At 36.7% G+C, this 27,368-nt stretch overlaps 1 protein-coding gene across 7 annotated transcripts in view; it reads right to left on the bottom strand.

The window, feature by feature from the left end:
• The window catches only part of EXOC6 (exocyst complex component 6), a 177,389-nt gene that overhangs the window by 115,880 nt on the left and 34,141 nt on the right, over positions 1-27,368 (bottom strand). For all 7 annotated transcript variants that reach the window (XR_008707278.1, XM_055560915.1, XM_055560919.1 and 4 more), the window contains exons 2-11: positions 22,778-22,949; positions 21,468-21,515; positions 21,289-21,379; positions 18,573-18,618; positions 13,576-13,780; positions 11,046-11,198; positions 8,342-8,410; positions 6,398-6,481; positions 550-596; positions 309-429 (exon numbers count right to left, since the gene is read on the bottom strand). Coding sequence is in view for 6 of the 7 variants with exons in the window: in XM_055560915.1 (XP_055416890.1) it covers positions 309-429; positions 550-596; positions 6,398-6,481; positions 8,342-8,410; positions 11,046-11,198; positions 13,576-13,780; positions 18,573-18,618; positions 21,289-21,379; positions 21,468-21,515; positions 22,778-22,949 (1,036 nt within the window). In the remaining variant the exon portion in view is untranslated. The remainder of the gene's footprint in view (positions 1-308; positions 430-549; positions 597-6,397; positions 6,482-8,341; positions 8,411-11,045; positions 11,199-13,575; positions 13,781-18,572; positions 18,619-21,288; positions 21,380-21,467; positions 21,516-22,777; positions 22,950-27,368) is intronic.

Genomic DNA, 27,368 nt, shown 5'->3' with positions numbered 1-27,368 from the left:
AAAACCCTTTCTTCATGGTGCTTTTCAGTGATCTAATGAAGAGGTCAGTTGAGACTAATGAGAACAGCATAATTCTCCATCTTCTATAATGCTGGACTTGAAAGTGTCTTCAGAAGCCCCAGTCAGTTGCAAAATCACAGCTCAATATTACCACACAAACAAAAGCCTAACATTACTGCCTCCAAATCTGACAATTTTCAAAAAAATGTAGAACTAATGAAGGTACAACTTTCTTTTGACACTATCCAATTCATAAGTTCTTGAAGTAACTGAATTAAAAATTTAGTAACATAAATTATCTAACTTACTGAATGAGCTCTAAGGACAGCAATTATCTTTGAGAGGGCCATGTTCCAAAGTTCATCAGTGTATGCCCTGGTTACTAATCCTTGGGTCACATGTAAAATGTGATCTTCCACCACAAAGAACCTAAAAACAGCAATTGCAAAATAACGAGTTGAAACAAAATTCAAACCTAAATAGAAAATAATTAGTTTTGACATTTAACACAGTATCAAAATAATATTTGTTGCCATATTAGATACATACCCTACAATTTGAGTGAAATATCTTCTATAGCCATCAACTGTTTCATGCTGTAAATGAAAAATAAAAATCAATTTAAAACAATAGATATCAGTAACATAAAAGTAGTTGCAAATCAGTACATTTGTTAACAAATATTTATTGAGAGTCTACTATAAGCATATATTTTAAGGCACAAGGGATACACTGGTAAATAACAAAAAGTCCTTACCCTCATGGAATTTGCATTCGAAAAGAGACAAAATAAGCAAATTAAAAAGTCAGAACCTTCGTCTCAGTAGGCTAATTCAATCCACTATCATCTCTCACTACGCCTATTACATCATTCTCATACCTAGCCTTCCAAGCTTTCAGGCTTGTTTCCTCAGTCTATTCTCCAGACAGCTGCCAGAACAATACTTTTCAAAATTAATCAAATAAATATATCGTTTCCTAAACACCTTCTAATGATTTTTTATCTGATTCATAATAAAAGTCAAATTCCTCTGAAATGGTCTACAATTTCCTATTGTTCATAATTTTAACAAAAAGAAAATATTTGATTATTTGAATTTCATAAAATATTTCAATTAAGTTCAAATATTGTATTTTATTTCATGAAAGTGATCAAAATTTTCAAACATCTGGATTTTTTTCAGGGAGGAGACTGTTACTACACTTTTGGCTTAAAAATACTATGATCAGGGAAGAGAGTCTACATGACACTAAAGTTGGATATGTCTTGATACCTGCTTTATAACATAGTATGTTGTCACATTTTACAGTGTTCAATATGTACTCTTAAAAAGTGTTTTTACAGGTGTGAAACAGAATTCTTTTTTTTTTTTTTGGCTGTGCTGCATGGCTTCTGGGATCTTAGTTCCTCAATCAGGGATCAACCTGGGCCCATGGCAGTGAAAGTACTGAGTCTTAACCACCGGACCACCAGTCTATTCAGTTCAGTTCAGGTCAGTCGCTCAGTCAGGTCCAACTCTTTGCGACCCCATGAACCGCAGCATGTCAGGCCTCCCTGTCCATCACCAACTCCCAGAGTTCACCCAAACTCATGTACATTGAGTCGGTGATGCCATCCAACCATCTCATCCTCTGTCGTCCCCTTCTCCTCCTGCCCTTAATCTTTCCCAGCATCAGGGTCTTTTCAAATGAGTCACCTCTTAGCATGAGGTGGCCAAAGTACTGGAGTTTCAGCTTCAACGTCAGTCCTTCCAATGAACACCCAGGCCTGATCTCCTTTAGGATGGACTAGTCGGATCTCTTTGCAGTCCAAGGGACTCTCAAGAGTCTTCTCCAACACCACAGTTCAAAAGCATCAATTCTTCCACACTCAGCTTTCTTTATAGTCCAACTCGCACATCCATACATGACCACTGGAAAAACCATAGCCTTGACTAGACGGACCTTTGTAGACAAAGTAATGTCTCTGCTTTTGAATATGCTGTCTAGATTGGTCATAACTTTCCTTCCAAGGAGTAAGTGTCTTTTAATTTCATGGTTGCAATCACCATCTGCAGTGATTTTGGAGCCCCAAAAGATAAAGTCTGCCACTGTTTCCCCATCTATTTGCCATGAAGTGATGGGACCAGATGCCATGATCTTAGTTTCCTGAATGTTGAGCTTTAAGTCTATTAGATAAGCCTATTATTAAACATGTTCTGTATTCTTACTGCTATCCTGTCTAATGGCTTATAAGATACTGAAGCATCCACAATGCTTATGGATTTTTTAATTTACCCTTTTAGTTGCAGCAATTTTGCTTTAAATACTTTGAGTCAATGTTATCAAGTACTTATAGATTCAAATTAACATTTTTTATCAGCTCTAAGATGAATTTTTTATAACTTAAGCTTTTTAAATTATATTTAACTATATACTGTTTCTATTCTTCTAATTGTTACAGAAATTACATTATGCATACTTAAATAATCAAACTCTAAAATTAATTAATAACTTTATTCTTTTCTGGATAATTCCAAAACAGTTCAGTTTCAATAACTTCCTAATATTTATTCTATTCACCCTAATATTTATGCTATTGTTATTGTGCATTTTGACTCTATCTCGTTTTAAAGATAAGATTCTATCTTGTTTTAAATTCTATCCATAATACTGTATTAATATTATTTTCTATAGTCAACACAGGTTTATCCTCATATTTATACTTTCTTTGCTATTCATTTCTTTTAGAATCTCATTTTTTCCATTTGGCATCACTTTCTTTTTGACTACAGTCTTTTCTTTCCTTCTAAGGGCGTCTCGGTAACAAACTCTCCTCCTCTTTGTCTGAAAATGTCTTTGTCCTTGTTCCACTGAATAGAGAATCTCGGGTAGAAAGTTCTTTTCCTTCAGCATTGAAAATACTCCACTGTCTTGTTTACTTGAAAATAACCTCTTCTCTCTGGGTATTTTTAAGGTCTTCTCTTATCTTTGTTTTTAAAGTTAAATTTATTGTTATAATTTACATAAAGCAAATTTTACATATGAGAGTCCAATGAGTTTCAACAAATGTAGACATTTGTGAAACCACACCAAAATCAAGATAGAGAATATTTCTACCTCATAACAAAGTTCCCCTTATGCCCCTTTGTAGTGAATCACTCTGCCCAATCCCTAACCCTTCACCACTGATCCCATTCTATCTTATAGTTTTGCCTTTTCAAAAATGTCATATAACACAAATTACACTATATGTAATTTTTTTGTATCTGCATTTTTTCACTTCCAGTAATGCTTTTAAGATTTATCCATGTCAAGAGGATCCTGAGATACACCAAATATGGACTGTGAACCAGGCAAATCAAAATGACTGGTCAAAGGAAACCCAGAAGAAATGCCTGATATAAGTGATTTCAATTGCCATGAGACAGTGACTCAGGGACCCTCTCTGTGAGCTCACCTGTGTATCTATCCACACATACTATACTCCTTTTCCTCCTAATAAACACTTTACTTGTTTCAAAAAAAAAAAAAAAGATTTATCCATGTTATTGCATGTATCAGTTCCCTTTCTACTGCTAAGTATATAACATTCCATTAAGTAGAGATACAACAATTTGTTTATCTATTCACTACCTCATAGACATTTGGAATGTTTCTAGTTTCTGGTATTTATGAATAAAGTTACCATGCTGCTAAATCGCGTCAGTCGTGTCCAACTCTGTGCGACCCCACAGAAGGCAGCCCAACAGGTTCCCTCATCCCTGGGATTCTCCAGGCAAGAACACTGGAGTGGGCTGCCATTTCCTTCTCCAATGCATGAAAGTGAAAAGTGAAAGTGAAGTCACTCAGTCGTGCCCGACTCCCAGCAACCTCATGGACTGTAGTCCATCAGGCTCCTCCATCCATGGGATTCTCCAGGCAAGAGTACTGGAGTGGGAATAAGCCACTATGTAGATACATTTTCAATTTTTATGAGTAAAAACTTAGGAGTGGGATTTCTGGGCCATATGATAAGTATTTGCTTAACATTATAACAAATTGTCTAACTATTTTCCAAATAGTTACAATAGGTACAATAGTCATATCTATCAGAAGCATATGAGAGTTCAAGTTGCTCTCTGTGATATCGTCTAGATAATTTCTTCAGGTCAACTAAGAATTCATCAACTGTTAAAAGTTGTTCACAAATTTTTCATTTTGGCTCATATATCTTTACTAGGTGTTCTACTTGATTTTTTTCACATTTTTTTGGTAATTTCTTTATAGTTTATGGCTCCCTATTGAGAAAGGCAAGCTTTTCTTTCTTTAAATATAATAGTTATTTTATATAAAATACTGTTATTTTATATTCTATGCCTAATAACTCAAATATTGAAAGTCTTTTACAATTTATTTCTGTTGTCAATATTTCTAAAGATTCTCACTTGTTCAGTAATTAGTTCTGAGTATGAGTTGTTAATTTTCCTATTGAAACTTTAACTGTGGATATTCTTAACTTGGTATGAAGGTTCAGAGAAGATCTGCATTTGCTTCTAACAGACACCTGGAGACAACATCAAAATGCAACGACTTTAAATTTTCAGCCTGAGATTTTTTTGACGATCCAAGTAGAATGAAATTGGATTGCAAACACATGTTAAGAACTGCTTCTTATGAATTATTAGGGATTTTTTTCTTTGTTCACTCAGCACCAGGATTTGGGATAGGCAATTTTCTTTAGTATGTTTGGCAGAAGGACCTGAGAGATTTTGCAAGATGGCTTTCTCTCTAGGTCATTCCAATAATGAGCTATAATTCTTTGGAGTCTCAGCCTTGCAAAGGAGAGAATCTCTCATCACCCTCTTTGGGTGACTCTGGGCTTATGCCTCTATACTTCTACATCCTTAAAACTCATGCTTTCCCATTTAGCAGATTCCCCTTAGGGAAAAAGCTACATTTAGTGCTTCACTGGGGCTTTACCCCAGGGTTCAGTGGTAAAGAATCCACCTGCAATACAGGAACCACAGGAAACGCAGATTCAATCCCTGGGTCTGGAAGATCCCCTGGAGGAGGGCAAGGCAACCCACTCCAGTGTTCTTGCCTTGGAGAACCCCATGGACAGAGGAGCCTGGCAGGCTACAGTCCTTAGGATCGGACATGACTGAAGTGACTTAGAACCCACGCACAATGTTTCATTATGCCTGTCTGGATTTGTCTTCACTTAAGTTTTCCTGTTTTGTTTATCACAGAAGGCAATGGCACCCCACTCCAGTACTCTTGCCTGGAAAAACCCCATGGATGGAGGAGTCTGGTACGCTGCAGTCCATGGGGTCGCTAAGAGTCGGGCACGACTGAGCAACTTCACTTTCACTTTTCACTTTCATGCATTGGAGAAGGAAATGGCAACCCACTTCAGTGTTCTTGCCTGGAGAATCCCAGGGACAGAGGAGCTTAGTGGGCTGCCGTCTATATCTTACATTTAGGTGTACTGGGGTGTAAGTTACATCAGTAAAGCTCTTTTTCATGTGCTGCTTTTATGAGCTTCCACAAATGTATCTAGTCACATACGTATCACCATAACCAACATATAGAACAGTTTCACATTGACTTAGTAGTTTTTTTACATTATGGATTATTTTATTTCACTTTTTCCTTATTTTTCTACAGCAAATATGTCACAATTTTATAGCCAAAAAATACATGTATTCTTAAGAATGACTGATAAAAATCCCACAAACATAGCCCCTTCAGATTACTTATTTAGTCTCTGTCAGGACTATACTTTCCTATGTGATCCTCAGTGCATGTAAAAGAATTTAAGATTTAAAAAAAAGTTTTATCCAGCATCTTTAGTTGTTTTTTTCAGTAGAATACTTAATTAAGGTACTCAGTCTACCATTGGAGAAGGCAACGGCACCCCACTCCAGTACTCTTGCCTGGAAAATCCCATGGACGGAGGAGCTCAGTAAGCTGCAGTACATGGGGTCGCTAAGAGTCGGACACCACTGAGTGACTTTACTTTCACTTTTCACTTTCATGCATTGGAGAAGGAAATGGCAACCCACTCCAGTGTTCTTGCCTGGGGAATCCCAGGGACAGAGGAGCCTAGTGGGCTGCCATCTATGGGGTCGCACAGAGTCGGACACGACTGAAGCGACTTAGCAGCAGCAGCAGTCTACCATACTGTCAGAAACTAATTACCACTCCCTGACATTTTATATTTATTGACTTTTCTTATTTATTTATAGTCTGTCTTCCCTATAGAATGTAAGCTCATGAGAGAAGGGACTCATCCATTTGAACTACTGCAACCTTCACACCTAAACCAATTACTGGAAGTGGTAGGTATTCAATAAATATTTTCAGTGGAATCCATGCTCTGAAGAAATTAAAGGGGTTAAAAACTGACAACAATTCAAAATTTCCATATACTTACCATATTTGACTGGGGTTGCAATACCAGTCTTGCCTGTTTCTTTCTTTGTTTTCGGTAATAATTTTCAAATGTTTCCTCATCACCCTAAAATAAAATCAGTAGAGTAATAAAAACACACATAACACAAACACATTTCTAAACAGATAACTTCTTTATTCCGTAAGGGTCATTTTTCAGTTTCTAACAACTAGAATTAAATGCGGAATGGTATTTCACATTGAATACCAAGAACAAGATTTTGGCATTATAGTTCATAGGCAGTTACCTTGTTTGGAGTCATGACAATTAAGAAAACTAAAGCCAAGTTCCCACTCCAGTACTCTTGCCTGGAGAATCCCATGGACGGAAGAGGCTGGGGGGCTACAGTCCACAGGGTCGCAAAGAGTCAGACACGACTGAGCGACTTCACTCACTCAAAGCCAAATTCAAACAATTTGATAGTTGCCCAACTTATCACTTAGGCTTTATACATTTTTGACTGACCAAAGAAAATACGGCTGTCAGTGAAGAAAACTAAGTAGGAAAATTAGGTATCAAGCCTCAACTTCTGAACATGTTGTATAAGAACTATGCCCTTAGGAGCCTATATATTTGGGAAACAGCTCTAGTGAATAACCTGTAAATGGGACTCCTTTGTGGTCTTAGATTGAATCTAATTATTTACTGACCAATAAGAAGAGTTTTTCTTGTAAGGAACCAAAACATTAAAAAATGATCAAACATGCATGAAGACCATACAAAATTAGGATTTAAGTAAAAAAAATAAAAAAACTATGCATAGCTCACCACAGGACAATATATTGTTTCTAACATGGTTTACCATTAATCTGCATCCAACAACAGCCAGGTATACATTATTCTTAAGTTTATATGGAACATTCTCCAAGATAAAGCATTGTGATGCCATAAAGACAAGCCTCAATAAATTTAAAAGGACTAGAATCATATAAAATATGATCTCTGATTTAATCAATGTGATTAAATTAGGAATCAGTAACAGAAGAACTTTATGGAAATTCACCAACATGAAGATTAAACTCCATCTTGGTGTTTAGTTATTTAAGCTAAATTAGTTATTTAACTCCATTAAATAACTAGTGAGTTAAAGAAGAAATCATAGGAAATTAGAAAATACTTTGAGATAAATGGAAACAAAAACACAATACATCAAAACTCAGAGACTGCAGCTAAATCAGAGGTTAGGAGGAAATTTACAGCTTTAAATGTCTAGGTTAAAAAAGAAGAGTAATTTCAATTAATATCTTAAACTTCTACCCACATGAAAGAAGTTGAACACAAAAGGCCACATATATGATGATTCCATTTATATGAAATACCCAGAATAGGCAAATTCACAGAGACAGAAAGTAAATTAGTGCTTGTTAGGGACTGAGGTGAGGGGAGAGTAAGGAGTGACTGCTAACACGTAAGGGGTTTCTTTTTGTACTAATAAAACGTCCGGAAACTATTTGTAATGGTTGCACATCCATGTGAATATGCTAAAATCACTAAACTATATATCTTAGAAAGGTAAATGTTTTGGTATATGAATTATATTAAAATAAAAGGATAATTGTTCAACCAAAAATGAAAACAATGTAGTCTGGCATAACAAATACATAAGTAACATATTTAAAAGTAACTGTGATACAACTGTACAGAGCCAAGAAGGAAGAAATGGAAAGTTCTTTTAAGTATACATGAAAAGTATACTTCAAAGTACATCATAAGTTAAAGAAAGAAGTAAATGCCTCACATGCAGTGGATACTTCACAAATAAACACTGCATGTAGATCTACAGCTCAATGAACTTGTAGTCAGCCTTTAGAAAAGCAGGCCTAAAATGCATACATGTCTTTTTAATAATATAAGTATATGCACCCACATGTGGGCACACACACACATGTACACATACACATATACACGTATATAAAAGATACTTACCAGAACAGAATAAATATGCAAACATTGGTAAACAGGGGAAAAATCAACAAGATCTTGTACAGTTAAGACCTGAAAAAATAAAACAAATTTTTAAAATTATAGGTCAAACTACTAGTCTACTGTTGAATAATACAAAGTTAAAATTAGACAAGAAGATTCATAGATTTCATGTAATAACATTTAGCAACCATACAAAGCATATAATAGAAACACAATGCCTTTTTATTATGTTTTGGCACCTGTTCATACCTTATTCTTTATATATTTATTATCATTGTTGATTATTTTAGGTTATAGGTCAATAAAGCAGGGACCCTATATATCTTTAACATGCTTAATAGATTATCAGAAAACTGCTATGGATAACTAGATATATAACTACTGCTTCTGAAGAAGACAGTGCACAAATGTACAACTTAGTTACAGGTGAAGCTCCTTCGCTTATGCATCACTTAGCATTATTTCATCAAATTTAAGATATTATCACTTTTATTTTATGGAACACTAAAAAAGGAAAAAACACTACCACTTGAAACTATAATATCATCAATTTGAAGATGTATCCTGATTCTGAGACGTTAATATTTTTAAAGTACAAATTACAATGAAAGAAACAAAGTAACATAAAGTTTCCCAAACTTGTGAAATAAACTCTTTTTAAAGGAACACGTTTCTAGTCTTACAAATACTCCGAGTGAACTTAAATTATTTTTATTACAGTTACTTATTTGTGAAAATGAAAGAAATAAAATGTAGTAATAATTAAATAGATCTGAAAGAACAGGGAAACAACCAAGTTTCTCTTAGAGTATGGATTACGGGAAGGGGAAGATGGCAATGCTTCCAACAGTTGAAAGATACACAAAACAGATCCAGGAAAACTGAGATACAAAGACTAGACGGTTCATTTTCACCATTCTGAATTTCAAGGGAGAAAGGACAGAGATTCTTTGAATATTGATTAAGAAGAACAAAAAATCAGATTTTAAAAATGTTTATTTTATTCCAAGGGACCATTCAGGTCACATTAATTCCATATTAGAAAGACATTAAACCCTTTAAGGCAATTTATTTGTCTGTATATCAGACATCCACTATATATATAAATATATGTATATACATACATAAAATATTAACATACATATACACACACACTCATAAATACATACAGATTCACTTATCCTCAAGGCATATAATGCAAATGTACACATTGAACACTCAGTGGTTCCCACAACCACAGAGAAGCCATGCTATGCTATGCTAAGTCGCTTCAGTCGTGTCCGACTCTGTGTGACCCCATAGACGGCAGCCCACCAGGCTCCCCCGTCCCTGGGATTCTCCAGGCAAGAACACTGGAGTCAGTTGCCATTTCCTTCTCCAATGCAGGAAAGTGAAAAGTGAAAGTGAAGTTGCTCAGTCATGTCCGACTCTTAGCGACCCCATGGACTGCAGCCTACCAGGCTCCTCCATCCATGGAATTTTCCAGGCAAGAGTACTGGAGTGGGGTGCCATTGCCTTCTCCGCAGAGAAGCCATGGACACATATATTTATATGGTTCCTTTTTAATCAATCAATTAAAAGTTCTTACTATACCCTAACAGTGTCCTTAAAAAAAGAATTTAAAATCTCATTGACAAGGCAAAACTTATAAACAATTGGGAATACTAGACTTCTTATGGTATTAACTAATTCAAAAGGAATTCAATGGAAAAGATAAAAAGTAGGCTCAACAGATGACTTTGTAGAAAGAATAAAAGAAGCACTAGACAAGGAATGAATTTGAACATACAGAATAAAAGAAAGAAAATATTTACAGACAATTTCAAGGTTTCTAGACTTAATAAAACTTTTTTAAGAAATTAAAAATTTAACTTTAATCATACTAAAATTTCTTTGTACTATCTCAGCACCAAACAAAGAAAAAAAGGTAGGGCATCCAGAATTAGTCTAACTGGCAAGGTTAAGCCCTCATGCAATTAAATGTTTGCCACAGGTAATTAAATTATGAGTGATCACTACAAAAAAAATTAAATTTATACTTTTACTGTTAATTATTGCAGAACACCTAGGTTAAACTATCTGTAGCCTACAAATATAATCTATATCTTATTTATGTTATATATAAGACATATGCTATGCTAATGCTAAATCACTTTAGTCGTGTCTGACTCTGTGCGACCCCACAGACGGCAGGCCACCAGGCTCCCCCGTCCCTGGGATTCTCCAGGCAAGAACACTGGAGTGGGTTGCCATTTCCTTCTCCAATGCATGAAAGTGAAAAGTGAAAGTGAAGTCACTCAGTCGTGTCCAACTCTTTGCGACCCCATGGACTGCAGCCTACCAGGCTCCTCCGTCCATGGGATTTTCCAGGCAAGAGTACTGGAGTGGGGTGCCATTGCCTTCTCCGATATAAGACATAATCTATATTTTATTATCCATATATTATATAGATAATCTATATCTGCCCACTATGCAATCTAACATTTTCAATGATTCTTTTGTTCTAATATCATTACAAACTGATCTACTTAAGTTCACATTACACATGGCAGGACTCACAGAGACATTACAACTCAAGCAGAAAAAAACCACCCAATAACAGATGAGGGAGGGACAAAGAAAAGAAAGTAAAAAGGGAAGAAAAGAAAGGAATGAAGGAACAGATAAAAACAAAAAAACAGAAAAAGAAACAAATTCCCATCACCTCCTCTTCATTCTCATCCTCTTCCTCAAATGCATGTTTCAATACAATTTCATTCCTTTCTTCTGGAATTCTATCATTTATATACATAGTCTTCCCAAATTTTACATTATTTTGCTTCTGCAGAGTAACAGTGAAGATTTTCTGCTGCTGTGCCTATTTGGGGAAAAGAAAAGTTCAGGTTATTTGAAAAAATATTGTGGTCAAAACTGGTTTAAGAATTTCTTCGTACTTTTTCATCTTTTTAATGTCTGGAGGTACAGGCTCCGGAATGATCTCCCATTTTTTATTCATGATTTATTTGTACCCTCCTTCTTTTTTCAAGAGTCTTGCAGGGGGTTATCAATTTTATTTGAAAAGGTTAAGAACCAATTTTCATCTTTGTTGATCCTCCCTACTGTACTTTGTTTTCTATTATACTGATTTCTTCTCTTGATTATTTCCTTTCACTTTCTTTTTTTCAATTCTACTTTATTATGGTAAGCACATTTAACATGAGATCTACTCTCTTAAATTTTTAAGTGTACATATTCAACGTGTATATCAATAATTTAATACATTATTGCTGATAGGTATAATAGTTACAGAAGACCTCTATAGCTTGTTCATCTTTTCTTTTTTAATGGGCACCCCATGCATCTTGTGGGACCTCAGTTCCCTGACCAGGGATAGAGGCCAGGCCCACAGCAGTGAAAGCCCAGAGTCCTAACCACTGGACCACCAGGGAATTCCCTAGACCGTGTTCATTTCATTCTGAAACTATGTCTGTAGATGAGTAACTCATTCCCCTCTGGCAACCACCATCCCGCTCTTTGATTCAATGAATCTGACTAATGTATGCGCATGCATGCTCAGTTGTGTCTGACTCTTTGCAACCCCATGGATTGTAGCCCGCCAGGCTCTGCTGTCCATGATATTTCCCATGCACAAATGCTGGAGTGGGTTGCCATTTCCTACTACAGGAGGTCTTCTCAACTCAGGGATCAAACCTGTGTCTTGCATCTCCTGCATTGGCAGGCGGATACTTTACCACTGAGCCACTTAGGAAGCCTCAGGTCAACTAGTGATTCAATTATTTTAATGACCTTTGGTTTGGAGCACTGTCAAGATTTTATAAAAGAATTACCACTAATTCTTTTTTAAGAGGAAAACTAAAGACATAAACTTAACAACGCTAGAAAAATTTAAAAGATATGATATCATACTGGAACATACATAAAATATGCTGCCTTAACTCCAATGGATTATTTGTAGGAAAAAAAAATGTCTACTAACCTCACAGAAAACTATGATATCAAGTTGCAAGCTTATTTCATTTTCCACAGAAAGCATCCACAGTTTATGAACACTTGAAAGGCAGAAACTGTTATCCTACAACTGACTTACTTATTGACAAAAATGAGTATTCATACAGATTAATTGAGAAACCTTGTATTTTCTTTTATGCATTTTAGTGATACTTCACTATCAGAGCCTCATTATCAGAGATTGAAAAAACTATAGGATTAATTCCAGCATTTTTATCTCACTATTTAATGCCTAATTAATGTTTTGGTAGCTCTGACTGTAAAGAATCCAGCTGCAGTGCAGGAGACCCAGGTCTGATGCCTGGGTCAGGAAGATCCCCTGAGGAAGGAAATGGTACTTGATGCATATTAGTGGAACATTCCCTCTGTTGGGAGAGGTCAGACTGTAGCTACTCTGTTCCGTTAGCATGTAGAAAGTTTACCCACTGCCTCTTTATGGTGAATTTCCTCTAAGAGCTATGCTACTGTTACTCAGGCCTTTCTACTGTGATGCCCATGTACATCATGACCATGTACATCATGACCATGTACATCACAGAAATCTAGCTCTACCCTCACCTAAACCTGATGCTGGCTCTAGAGGCTTGTGCTTAAGAAAATCATTGTCCCTTCTCACCCATTAACATCATTAACCTATCACTGGGGAAAAAAAAATCAGAATTCTCTTTCTCCCTCTGTGCCCGAACTTATTTTGTCTATGATATTCAATTTTTGTAGTAAAAAATCATTTATTTAGAACATTGCTTCCAAACTCTGATGGCTCAGATGGTAAAAAGCGTCTGCCTACAATGCGGGAAGCCCGGGTTCAATCCCTGGGAAGATCCCCTGGAGAGGGATACGGCAACCCAATCCAGCATTCTTGCCTGGAAAATCCCATGGACTGAGGAGCCTGGTAGGCTACAGTCCATGGGGTCGCAAAGAGTTGGACATGACAGAGGAGCCTGGTGGGCTATAGTCCATGGGGTCATAATAGGCTTGTACACAACTTAGTGACTAAACAAAGTAAAGGATAAAATTGAAACAAGCATTTTATGTAAGTAAAAAAAAAAAGTAAATTTTGGATATATTCTATAACCTAGATTATTAAATACCATTAAATTAAAGTTTTCCTTTTAAAAAATGTACATATCTCCATAACTGAGTTACTTTGTTGAACAGCAGAGATTGACACAACATTGTAAATCAATTATATTTCAGTAAATAAATAAAGTTCTCTATATTCTCACCTGTTTCATTGCTGTTTCACCTATTTTGTCAGAATGTTTTCGAATGCTTTCCAAAAAGTCTTTGAGGTCAGACATGGAGATTTCTTTAATATCTTCACGGAGCTTAGGAAGATTTTCTATCATTAGCTGACAAAACCGGTACTGACTAACCCGGGGAAAATACACATTCTCTAATTGTTCCATAGTCTTTAGAGCTGAATAATATCTGTGAGAAGTTAAAAAGAACAATCTGTAAAGGTTCTTATTATATTTATTTTACAAGTAAGACCAAATAATCATTCCATCACTTCCATCCAAAAGGATACTGTTATAGCTAAGGTAAAGAAAATAACATTTACTTCTACATACTAATGACAAACTATAAACCATATGAAAAAGTTGCAGGAAGAAAATTCACTAACAAACAATTCTTTACTTCATTTCATCTAAATCTACAACATCCCAAGCATTATCATAGTCATAATATACATATCATATTAAATCATATCATATACATATATTAAATATATATGGATAATAGTTCCAAATTTTTAATTAAATTATTTGATATATGATTTCATGATATCTCTCTCATCCACATCTCCTACCATCAAAAAAGTACATAGTACAGACTTAAAGTAAAATACATTTAAGGAAATTAGAAGTATCACCTCACACTGTCAGAATGACCATCATCAACAATTCTACAAACAATAAATGCTGTAGAGGGTGTGGATAAAAGGGAACCTTCCCACATTGTTGGTGGGTTTGTAAACTGGTACAGACACTATGGAGAACAGTACAGAGGTTCCTTTAAAAACTAAAAATAGAGCTACCATATGATCCTGTAATCCCACTCCTGGGCATATATCCAGAGAACACCAAAACTTGAAAAGATACATGCACCCCAGTGTTCACAGTGGCACTATTCACAACAGCCAAGATGTGAAAGCAACCTAAATACTCATCAACAGAGGAATGGATAAAGAACATGTGGTACATATATAAAATGGAATATTACTCAGCTATTAAAAAGAATGAAATAATGCCATTTTCAGCAACATGGAGGAACCTAGAGTGTGTCACACTGAGTGAAGTATGTCAGACAAAGAAGAGAAATATTGTAGGACATCCCTTGTATGTGGAATCTAAAAAGAAATGATACAAATGAACTTATTTACACAATAGAACAGATTATCCACAGACATAGATAACAAACTTACAGTTGCCAGGGGAGAAGGGTGGGGGTAAGGGATAGTTAGGGAGTTTGGGACTGACATGTATACGCTGCTATATTTAAAATGGATAACCAACAAGGTCCTACTTTATATAGCACAGGGAACTCTGCACAACATTATAAGGCAGGATGGATGGGAGGGGAGTTTGGGGGAGAATGGATACATGTGTACATATGGCTAAGTCCCTTTGCTGAAACTACCGCAACACTGTTAATCAGCTGTATTCCAATATGGCAAGTAGATGGGGAAACAATGCAAACAGTGACAGATTTTATTTTCTTGGGCCCCAAAATCATCACAGATGGTGACTGCAGCCATGAAATTAAAAGACGCTTGCTCCTTGGAAGAAAAGCTATGACCAACCTAGACAGCGTATTAAAAAGCAGAGACATTACTTTGCCAACAAAGGTCCGTCTAGTCAAAGCTATGGTTTTTCCAGTAGTCATGTATGGATGTGAAAGTTGGACCATAAAGAAAGCTGAGTGCCAAAGAATTGATGCTTTTGAACTGTGGTGCTGAGGAAGACTCTTGAGAGTCCCTTGGACCGTAAGAAGACCAAACCATTCAATCCTAAAGAAAATCAATCCAGAATATTCATTGGAAGGGCTGATATTGAAGCTGAAGTTCCAACACTTTGGCCATCTGATGCGAAGAATGACTCATTAGAAAAGACCCTGATGCTGTGAAAGATTGAAGGTAGGAGGAGAAGGGGACGACAGAGGATGAGATGGCTGGATGGCATCACCGATTTGAAGGACATGAGTTTGAACAAGCTCTGGGAGTTGATGATGGACAGGGAGGCCTGGCATGCTGCAGTCCATGGGGTGGCAAAGAGTTGGACATGACTGAGCGACTGAACTGAACTGAACTGATAGCCCAATATAAAATAAAAAGCTTTAAAAAAAAAAAAAGAATCAGAGATATTACACTAGAGCTTAAGATTTGAGATTCAATTTGGGAGTCACCCAAATATAAATCCAGATATTTTTTAAACAAATGTGAAGTGACAGTAACTAATAAAAAAACAATATTCATCACACCAAATACAACTGTGTGCTAGCTTGATTCTGTAGGTCACTTAATTTGCAACCTCCAGCTGATCAGTAGGAATAACATCTGCCTGTACCCAGTGTTTCATTACCCCATGTGGACACCCGTACTTATAAAAACATATGGCAGGGCACCATAAGCCCAAAAAAAGAGAAGTAGGGACTAAGTATCTAGTGAGATGACATACTGAATACATGTTTTCCGCTTTACTCCTTTTTGAAACACCAATAAAAAGATAATGAAGGGATTTTTTAAAAAGCATAAACCCACACAGATGAAGAGATAAGGAAAAGAGTACAATGAAATTTTAGAATCTGGAAAGTTGATAGACCTGAGACCTGAGAAAATGAATTCTAACTCAATAGAGGAAAACCAAGAATAACCTAATTTATCCCACAAAAACTCCAAAAGTATAGGAAGTGACAGGAATTTCACTATTTATGGATGCACAAGTGTCCAATAGAAAGGCTATTGTAAGGAATAGCCCTTACAAAACCCCCAAAAGAGGGCTAAAGTAAGGAGTACTGGTTAAAATGTGTTTAAGAAGCAGACCCTAGATATTCTTCCTGACAAGCATCTAAACAACTGCCTTTTTCCATCTTGGCAAAATGCTAAACAGATCAAACCAAATAATTTCTAAAATGGGGGACACTACTCAAGGTTGAGGGCAATAATATGTTGCTGCTTAGTCTCTTAAGTCTTGTCCGATTCTTTTGCAACCTCATATACTGTAGCCCACCAGGTTCCTCTCTCCACTGGATTTCCCAGGCAAGAACATGGGAGCGGGTCACCATTTCCTTCTCCAGGGGATCATCTTGACCCAGGGATTGAACCTGTGTCTCTTGCATTGCAGACAGATTCTCTACCACTGAGCCACCTGGGAAAAGGATTAGTTGAGCCCATATATAGTAGATGCCCTCTTCTCCAACTCACAACCCAGAATACCAGAAGTCAGATCTTTACCCTTCAGAGAGGAGACAGGAGAAGTCTCCTCTAGAAAATCTAACCAGTCCTAGAAGAAACAACTCCAGATTCTAACATCACAAACTCCCCAACTAAAAGGGCCCGCTCCAGATAACTTTACAGTGAAACTCACAATAAACCAGTCCCACCCATATACCCAGAGCTTCCAATCAGTTTTTTATGTCCATTGCACTAGGCTCAGCTGTAAAGAATTTGTCTGCAATGCAGAAGACTCAGGAGTTGCAGTCTCAATCCCTGGGTCAGGAAGATCCCACGGAGGAGGAAATGGCAACCCACTCAAGTATTCTTGCCTAGAAAATCTCATGGACACAGGAGCCTGGCAGGCTACAGTCTATAGGGTCGCACAGAGTTGGACATGACTGAGCACTCACACACACCATGCACTAAATATGAGCACTCACCAGGGAATCACCAGACATCTACTTAATAGCTGCAAAGAGAAAAACATACCTTTTCTTAAGCCATCCCCTTAAGCAAATGATCAAATTTAGGATAATCTAGAAATAATCTGATAGCACATGACTTCTGTTGCTTTAATATCATTTATGTTGTACTCTTACCAAAAACATTTAATCTGAATCTAAACATGATAAAATAAATCCAAAATGCCCTGGTCTAAAACTAATCTGAACTCTTTCATGAAAAACAAAGCAAAGTGGGAAGGCTGTTCTAGATTACAGGGACAAAAAATATATAAAAGACATTTGGGGGACAAATGGGGAAATTTACATATAAGTATTAGATTATGAAATATCTGAAGAAATACATAATGCCCCAAGCTTGAAAATAGTGAAGCAACAGTAAATTTAGTTATTTAAAGACATAAATGTAAACACCAAAATAATTTCTTAAAAAATGGAAAAGTTTTTGACCCTAGGAAGAAGGACTAGTGAATGGCATGAAGGGAAGGTGATGTCTGGTCTTTCTTTTTTTGCAACAAACACACAGAACTATTAACTATTATTTAAAATAGGAGGATGTACAACTTTGATAGATAATATATAATATATTAATAATATATACATAAAAGACTCTTTCAGAATAGTTTGTGGGTCATGTATTAGGAAGGAATAAAATCATTCTACTAATTAGTACCAATTGATAAAGTCCAATAAAGTTCAATGCAAAGCATTACACAAAGCAGTACATATACAAATCTCTTGAGTATATATTTGCATATAATGTGCTGTGATAATTAAGTAGCTATTAATAAACAAGAAGTGATTATTTCTCTGTTTCAAGCATGTCTGATTCTGATTTTTCTACACAATTTAAAATTGTTCATCTTTAAAACATTTTAAACATAATTATATCTAATGCTCCTATGGCGATCCATAAACTAGTTTAAATCATCTTTCATCTGTCATGTATTCATGTGTATTATAAAACAGAACATGAACTACACAGTCCAGATTGTTAATATGTAACTACCCACACTTTGCTTTCACAAAATACACACTTAGCCTTTGACTGTATGCAACATTAACATGTTAATATTTTTGCATTCTTGTTCAGCTATCTGTCTTTCATCAGTATTATCAACCTTTGATATGTAAGGGCAAGCATCCAAAAATAAATGGCTAAGGATTGCTGTATTGAAAGACCCTGATTGGTAAATCGCATTAACAAAGAACAGTTAAACACAGAAAGCAAAACTTCAGATTATTCACTATAATTTACAGTCATTTTCTTTATGCTTTCAGTAATAGGAAAAAACCTCTTATTAAAAACAGGAAAGAAACTCACCTTTTTGTACTCATCTGTTCTTTTAGCTTACTGTACATTTCCAGCACTGCATTAAAAAAGAAAACTTATTTTAGCTTTCCAAATTAAAAAAGTTTGAAAGATGAAAATAAAGCAGGGAAGAGCATACTGTAAATTCAATAATTTTCTCTGTACTTTGATTTAGGCTTATATTTTCAAATAAAATTTTATACTTCAAGTAAATGAAAGCATTTTAATTTCTGCTTATATTGAACACTCTATTACATAAATTAATACATTATATCGAACTGGCAACACTTGCATAGGCTGACACCTAAAACTGAGACATCAACCTAGTAACAATTATCTTAATCAAAAACTTACTAATATTTCTTGCTGCAGTGGAAGGAGAAGTGTGGTCTTAGTTACTTGAGAGAGAAAGTTGAGCAATAGTGAGATTAACTGATTTTGATTCAATATACTAAATAAATAAGGTAACTGCTGTAGCTCATGAAACAAAATTTTACACCCAAATTCACAGAGAAAGAAAAATCTCAAAAGTTTACAGCACAGAGTAAATTATAATAAAGGCATAAAGAAACATAACAAAGTATCTTTGTTTATCATTTCCATCAAAGGCTCAGAAATGTAATTATTCAATAAAATTGTTATAAGCTTCAGCAAGAAGACACACTGCCACCAAAAAGGTCTCAATGCAACTATGCAGAGTACCACTCATCCTTAGTAGAATTTCGAGGTATAAAGCAGGTGAATTACTGTTAGATCATTAAGCTAGCTCACATTTTCCTAGACACGAGAGATAGACACATTTTTTTCCAGATTTTTTACACTCTTATGGCTACTCCCTAGGGGGTTTCAAGTTCACAAAAGATACTGTTTAATTGTCTGAAAAACCATAAAAACTGCAGTGGTGGCTATAATGAACCAGCCCTAACTCTGCAGACCCCATGTATATCTCTATCAAAGTCCCTTTATTGCAATGCAATATATCTCACATTTTCCATCCAAAGCATTAGAGTGAACACATAACCTAGGAAAAAGCCTAAAACTGCTGCTACAACTATAAACTTGCTTTGAAGTCTATTTTATCTCAACAATTCATGTAAATTTCACATCTACCTTATATTATTTCCATATTGTTTTCACATAAAAATAATACTTTCCCCAAAATAACTAACTACAACACCAGGAAAATTCATTGTTTACCCTGTGACTTCTTATATCCTCTCTTACCCCTCTTAATCTAAGGAGGAAGTTAGGCAATTATACAGTAATGGTTTGTTTGTCTTTATTCACATTAGATGGTAGGATCCTTCAGAGCTGGGACAACATCATTTTCAACTTTATATTTCTAATATCTACCATAATGCCTGACACAGAAAAGTATGTACGAGTGAATAATTAGATAGAAGGATGGATGGAGGGAAAGTGGTGGTTCTGGATGTGGCTATTAAGAACACAATGTTTACATGAACTCAGATTTCCTGTTCAGCCTTGAGAGTAAAGACAGTAGCAGTAAAAAACTCTTAACTTCTACTTCCCTTTATTTCTCTATTTCAAACAGCTCATTAGGGTTGAATAAGCTGAATTTACTCTTCCTCATTCCATGAGCACCCAATTTTTTTAGGCTTACTTCTTACAGTTCAAGGACAAAGCATTCAAACTTAAGAGGCTGCGTTCATGACTATTTCAGTGTATATGATGGTGGCAAAGAGGTATTATTAAGCATTATTATAAGGAACTAAGTTTCCAACCCTAAAATCTAACATAATAAGTAGATATTTTATTTACTCAAAGTTAATGTGCACATATCCCTGGTCCATCAGAAATTAAGATGAGCAGAACTTCAGTGACAATAAAAAAAAGAAACTTTATTCTTACAAGTCAGCAAATAATTTTTGTTTAGCTAATACAATATGCTAACAGATTATGTAATGTGTAGTCTAAGCTAAATTTACATTATGTGAATATTATACAAAGCACCTTATTCTATCTCCCTGGATATGGAGGTTCAGGTTCCTTCCTTACAAAAAAAAAGTTAAAAAATAGGACTCTGAGATGGATTTAGCTTACTATATTAAGAAAAAGAAGTCATCTACCTGTTTCCTTTTTTTGAACAGGGTATATGCAGGTAAAGAAAATACTGGCTAGTTTATTCAGAATTTATTTGCAATGTCGCAGTAGTATATGAGTCCTAACAGAGAGACCAGAAAACTCAGAAACCTAGTAAGTCAGTCTTCCCAAAACTTAGGAGGGAAAGGCAAGACTGAAAAAGGGAGAATATCTGGCACTTCTGTATGTTATCTAATAGTAAAATGAAATTGGGAGCAAAGACCAACTGCTTAAGTGACAAAAAGAAAACAGTGGAAAACTAGAGGTTTAAAAAAGTAGGCAAATTAGGAAAATGAAAGAAAATGGAATCAAAAGACACTCTCCATGGGAAAGTATTCTGCGGGGGGAAAGGAGGGGTTGGGGAGGGACAAAGGGCAAACTAGGCTGAAAGGGAATGAAAAGGTAGAGGCTGTTCTAGGAGACTGATGTGATAGACCATCAAATAGGCGCCTTATAATACGGAAAAAGATGAAAATGCAGGGAGTAAAGTAGATAGGAAGGAAAACCATGGGCATTGGGGGAATAAACACCACGTAATCTATAATTCCTATAATGAAGAATGATTAAACACCATTAAATTACAGTTTCACCAGGCTGAATGTTACATTGCAGATGTCTAGCTCACCTGGAAGGCATAACTGTAATTTTTCTACTACAGTTGTAATATTCCTCTGCTGAATTCTACATCGAATAATATCTTCTGTTTGGACTATCACCTTAAAGAGAAGAAATGCCCGTATTTAAAATGAACAGTTAAATTGCATCCACATATTGAATACACAAAAAAATAAATCATTTTCTCACCTCCTTTCCAGCATCTTGAAATCTTCGGTTGGTATCAGTAACTTGCACCTTAAAAATAATTTCACCTTAGTTAGACAAATATGCATAAAACTGCCCTGATGTAACTGCTCACCCTTGTAATCAGATCATGCTTCATGAGAAACTTAGAACAAAGAAATGCAAATTCAAATTAACTCTACAGCTTGAACTTGAACTTTTGATTGAAAAGGGCTTTTGTTAACTTCAATTACTTATGACAGTTCTTTTTAACAGATTCTGTGGCAAACTTCTCAAATTTAATCTAGATTTTTGAACTTTACTTGCTTCTCTAAGTCTGTCAAACAATTCAAATCACTGACCCAATTGACCAGTGGTCCCTTTTTGATAACTTCAATGAGGTCTATGTGCCATTCATTGTCTGTAGGAAATGGTGATTGCATTTTATGGTAATTAAACATTCATACTTTGCTGAATGCAAACACTGGGTGGTTGATTAACATCAAACACGGAAATCTCAATCCACAGCAACATTTTAATGCTGCAGGTGCAGGCAAAGCTCAACCTCAAATTTTCCCACATATTAAGTGACTCATTAGGTCATCATAGTAAGGAAGCACATTCTGGTTTATTAAAAATCTCATTAATTTCTGAACAATGATGCTCAGTGACCTCATTGATGCCGTATTTGGTCTCTTGTTATCTGAATATCCTTTATATAATGGTTTTCTAATCATAACCTTTGGTGAACCAGTGTCGTTCTGTCTGCTAAGCTCTCCAAATGTAAAGAAAGATAAATAGGACAATTCTTATAACTAAATACTTTATATTCTGACAGAACAAATCCAGGTCTTATTTCATAAATAATGTTTTAGCTGTGTGGTAGAAAAGGCAGACCAACTTGCTTTAAGAAAATTACACATTGCTATGAAGTGAAGAAAAAAAAAGTTTCACTATTATTAAATAATTTTGAAAACACAATCACTTATCATAAGTTTTTACAAATTTTCAGAAAATAGTTTTTTATCAAAAAATTGTACTCATTGTCACTTGAGAACTCTAAAACCCCAAATGAGGTCTTTCACTGTGCGAATTTTTTTAGTTTATTTCTTGTAAGGAAAGAAATCCTGTTAAGTCAATGCATTACCAAAAAAAGAGAGAGAGTGAGAGGTAACTCCTGTCATCAGCATAACAACTTTATTAATAAAGCATTCCCAAATATGTACACTAATCCACTTAAAAACAGTACATTTAATAATAATTTGTAAATATGCACTATAAATATGTAAGTGATTTGAGAGCAAAGGTAAATAGAATTTTAACATATTTCTTACCTTAAGTTTCTCTGCATCAGTCCTTACTTTAAGGAGTTCTGTTATAGCATCTACAAAACCCTGATGATGAAAATTACACATCTTTTCAATTTCCTTGTCATGATTACGGATACAAGCATCTAACTTTTCCATAAACTTCTTGTGTGCATTTGGTTGGTCATCATACACAGACCTGTAGAGACACAAAAAGAAAGCTATCATTAATTTCCCAGTTCACCAAAATTTCTTCATTAAGCTCAATCTCTACAAGAGCTGATACTTTAAAATAAAATCTCTGAACAAACAAACTAGGTTGTTAGTAATAACATCAGTAGAAACAGTTTGGAGAAGGCAATGGCACCCCACTCTAGTATTCCTGCCTGGAAAATCCCATGGATGGAGGAGCATGGAAGGCTGCAGTCCATGGGGTCGCTAAGGGTCGGACATGACTGAGCGACTTCACTTTCACTTTTCACTTTCACGCACTGGAGAAGGAAATGGCAACCCACTCCAGTGTTCTTGCCTGGAGAATCCCAGGGACGGGGGAGCCTGGTGGGCTTCCGTCTAATGGGGTCGCACAGAGTCGTACACGACTGAAGCGACTTAGCAGCAGCAGTAGCAGAAACAGTTTGGGTGAAAAATACTTAATTCCTTTTGAACATGTTAGTATTTAAAGAGCCACAAGCCCTCTAGATATATCACTAAATATCTGGAATTAAAGGTCTGAGATTTAAGAGATGAGCCTTCAACACACTAGTGCTCAAAAAAGAATCACTAACTGAATGATTAAGGAATGAATAAACAAACTTCTGCTTTCTACAGCATTTATTATGTGTCAGCACATATTCTGAGTGCTTTATATATTAACTCTTTAATCCTCACAACAAGCCTATAACATAGAAACTGTTATTACCCTCACTGACTTACAGATAAGTTACAGATTATGTAAACTGTCATAGATTCCACAACTAGCAAGTGACGGCTAGTTGCTAGTTGTGGAATGAACATGAACACCCACTCTGAATCCTGGTAATGTGGCTCCAGAGTTCATATTCTTTTTTTTTCTATTTTTTGGCCATGCCTCATGACTTGTGGGCTTCCCTGATAGCTCAGTTGGTCAAGAATCTGCCTGCAATGCAGGAGACCTCTGTTCAATTCCTGGGTCAGGAAGATCCCCTGGAGAAGGGATAGGCTACCCACTCCAGTATCACTGGGCTTTCCTTGTGGCTCAGCTGGTAAAATATCCACCTGCAATGCAGGAGACCTGAGTTCAATCCCTGGGTTGGAAAGATACCCTGGAGAAGAGAAAGGCTACCCACTTTAGTATTCTAACCTGGAGATTTACATGGACTATCCATGAGGTCTCAAAAAGTCTGACACAACTAAGTGACTTTCACATGACTTGTGGGATCTTAGCTCTCCAACCAGGGATCGAACTGGTGTCCTCTGCCATGGAAGTATGGTGTTTTAACCACTGGACCACCAGGGAAGTCAACAGAGTCCATACTCTTAAGTACAAGGCCACACTGCAGTCACCACAATGTTCTCTAAACACTGTGTTTACACTCCTACTGTATCTCAGGTCCTGTGGTCTTGACACCAAGGGACTTCCCCATCCACTATGCACAAAAGGATTAACCTTATCCAAAGAAACATTTGGGTCTTGCTCCCAACTCCTGGGCAGTTTAGCCTTCAGAATGTCCTGCCTGATAGATGCCTCTGTTTACTTGGACAATGCAAAATGGTCTAAGTGCTGGGAAAGACTGAAGGCAAAAGGAGAAGGGGGTGGCAGAGGATGAGAAGATTAGATAGTATCACCAACCAATGGACACAAATTTGAGCAAACTCCGGGAGACAGTGGAGGACAGAGGAGGCTGGCATGCTATAGTCCATGGGGCCGCAAAGAGTCAGAAATGGTTTAGCAATTGAACAACAATATGACTTACAATGTGATTTACAGTTAATGGGGGCAAGGGGCCACATGCGATGAGTTCTGGAGGGGCTGAAGACTAAGGTCAGCAATTCAAGCAGTCAGCCGTGTCTATGGAATCAACCCCCAGGAAAAACCCTGGACACCATAGCTTGGGAGAGCTTCTCTGGTTAATAATACTCCATATGTGTTACCATGCATCATCACTGGGGGAAATTAGTGCTGTCCACATGACTCCCGGAGGAAAAGACAACTGGAGCTCCCCGCTGGAACTCTCCTAGACCCCGCCTGACCTGCCTTTGCTTGTTGTTAATCTATATCCTTTTGTCATAGGAAATAGTAACTGTGAGTGTAACAGCTTTGCTAAATTCTATGAGTCCTCCTAGAAAATTAATGAACCTGAAAGCAATCTTGGGGACCTTCCAAAAATGTGCCCCCCATCTGTTGCCCATTGTTGAGGTTCAGTTCAAGTCCCATTTCCTCCAGCAGGTCTTTTGCAATTATTTCCATGCCAAGTGAAGAAATGAGCTAGAACTAGGCTCTGATCTTGGATGTCTTCTCTTTTTTACCTATGCCAGTCTAAATCTCTTCTAGGCTTAACTTTAAATTCTATAAACATGGAAGGTGAAAGTGAAAGTCACTCAGTCCTGTCTGACTCTTTGCGACCCCATGGATTATAAGTCCATGGAATTCTCTTGGCCAGAATACTGGAGTGGGTAGCCTTTCCCTTCTCGAGAGCATCTTCCCAACCCAGGGATTGACCCCAGGTCTCCCAGATTGCAGGTGGATTCTTTACCAGCTGAGCCACAAGGGAAGCCCAAGAATACTGGAGTGGATAGCCTACCCCTTCTCCAGGGGCTCTTCCCAACCCAGGAATCGAACAAGGGTCTCCTGCGCTGCAGACGTATTCTTTACCGACTGAGCTATCAGGGAAGCCCAAACACTATATAAACACTGACACTTTCCAAATTTGTATTTCTGGTCCTGACCTCTCCTTCGACCTTCATACTCATGCATCTCTCCAATCAGATGTATGATAAGCATATCAACTATGGCCAAAATGAATTCCTATCTTCTTTCCCAAACCCTGGTCCTCCCATGGCCTTCCCTCATCTTAGTAAACTCCATTCTTCTAGTTGTTGAGGCAAAAAACCTTGAAATCACTCTTGACTCTTCTTTCTCTCGCCTCCCCACTAAAACAATCCAAACACATCTCACTGCTTCCCCACTGGTATCACCCTGGACTAAGCCATCAATGTGTGTTCCCTAGATTATTCCAGACAGCTTCCTAACCGGTCTCCTTGATTCCACCCTTATTTCCCTTCAGTCTGTACTCAACAAAGTAGACAAAATAATCCCACTAAAAATAAAGTCAAACCCCGTATCTTTCTTCTGCTCAAAACCCTTTTTCTTACAACAGCCTGTAAAGCCCTATGTAATCCTCCCCATGTTATCACAGTGACCTCATCTCCTAGTACTTACTCCACGCCAGCAGCACTGGCCTCCTTGTGTTCTGAAATGCACCAAGCACGCTCCTGTCCTGTCCTTTGCACATGCTGTTTCCTCTTCTGATCACATTTCTCACACATGGCTGCCTCCCTCAGGTTTTCTGGTCTCCTTGATGAAGCCCTTTCTGGCTACAATATCCACATTATAAACACACACACACACACACTATTCCCTTTCCTGCTTTTTTTTTTTTTTCTAAAATGAAGGAATTCACTTTGTTACTGCATCACTCTTACCACTATTTAATATACTCTACTTCACACTTCTAGTTTTTATTTTTGCTCACTGGAATGTAAGCTGCAGGAAGGCAGACAGTTTTTGTCTGTTTTGCTCCCTGCTGTACAACCAGCCCTAGAATAGAGTCCCTAATGTAGCAGATGCTAAGAACTGACAGACAGACAGATGGACGAATGGATAGATGGAATTAAAAACATCACTTAGTAGCTGTTCAACCTCAGATAAGCCACACAAATTCTCTGAATCCAAATTCTCTCAAAAATAAAACGGATTAAAAAAGTATCTACATCAGAGAGTTATAAGGATTAAATTAGCAAACATATGAAAAATTCTTAGCACAATAACTGACACATAGCAAGTACTCAAAATACACAGGCTACTATCACAGAATGCACGTAAGAGTCAAACAAATCCCTGTTAAATAAGTGAACCATCTGCCGAACAATTATGTATGGATAGCAATATCAAATACCTAACACTCAATTATCCATGCTGTAGGGGCTGACTACCAGTAACACCTGGCAATTGTATAGCGACTTTTGTAATTTTAAGGTCTAATGTTTCATTTGTTTCTTACACTGTACCACAGAAAATATCATTGCCTCCTTTTCACAAATGAGGAAGTAGGCCCAGAAATACTAAATGACTTGTTCAATGTCATTCCCAACTCATGCTTTTCCTACAATGAATATACATAGCTAACAAGAACTCTTAATTAAACTAACAACATTATCCCAAAGAAAAATTGGCGTTAGCTGACCTGCGTGCATGCTAAGTCGCTTCAGTATTGTCCTACTCTTTGCAACCCTATGGACTGTAGCGCACCAGGCTCCTCTGTTCATGGGATTCTCCAGGCAAGAATACTGGAGGGGGCTGCTGTGCCCTCCTTCAGGGGATCCTCCCCATCCAGAAATCAAATCCAAACCCAAGTCTTAC

The sequence above is a fragment of the Bubalus kerabau genome, chromosome 22 (genome assembly GCF_029407905.1).
Source record: "Bubalus kerabau isolate K-KA32 ecotype Philippines breed swamp buffalo chromosome 22, PCC_UOA_SB_1v2, whole genome shotgun sequence".
Classification (NCBI taxonomy): domain Eukaryota; kingdom Metazoa; phylum Chordata; class Mammalia; order Artiodactyla; family Bovidae; genus Bubalus; species Bubalus kerabau.
This window is presented reverse-complemented; position numbering and strand designations above follow the sequence as displayed.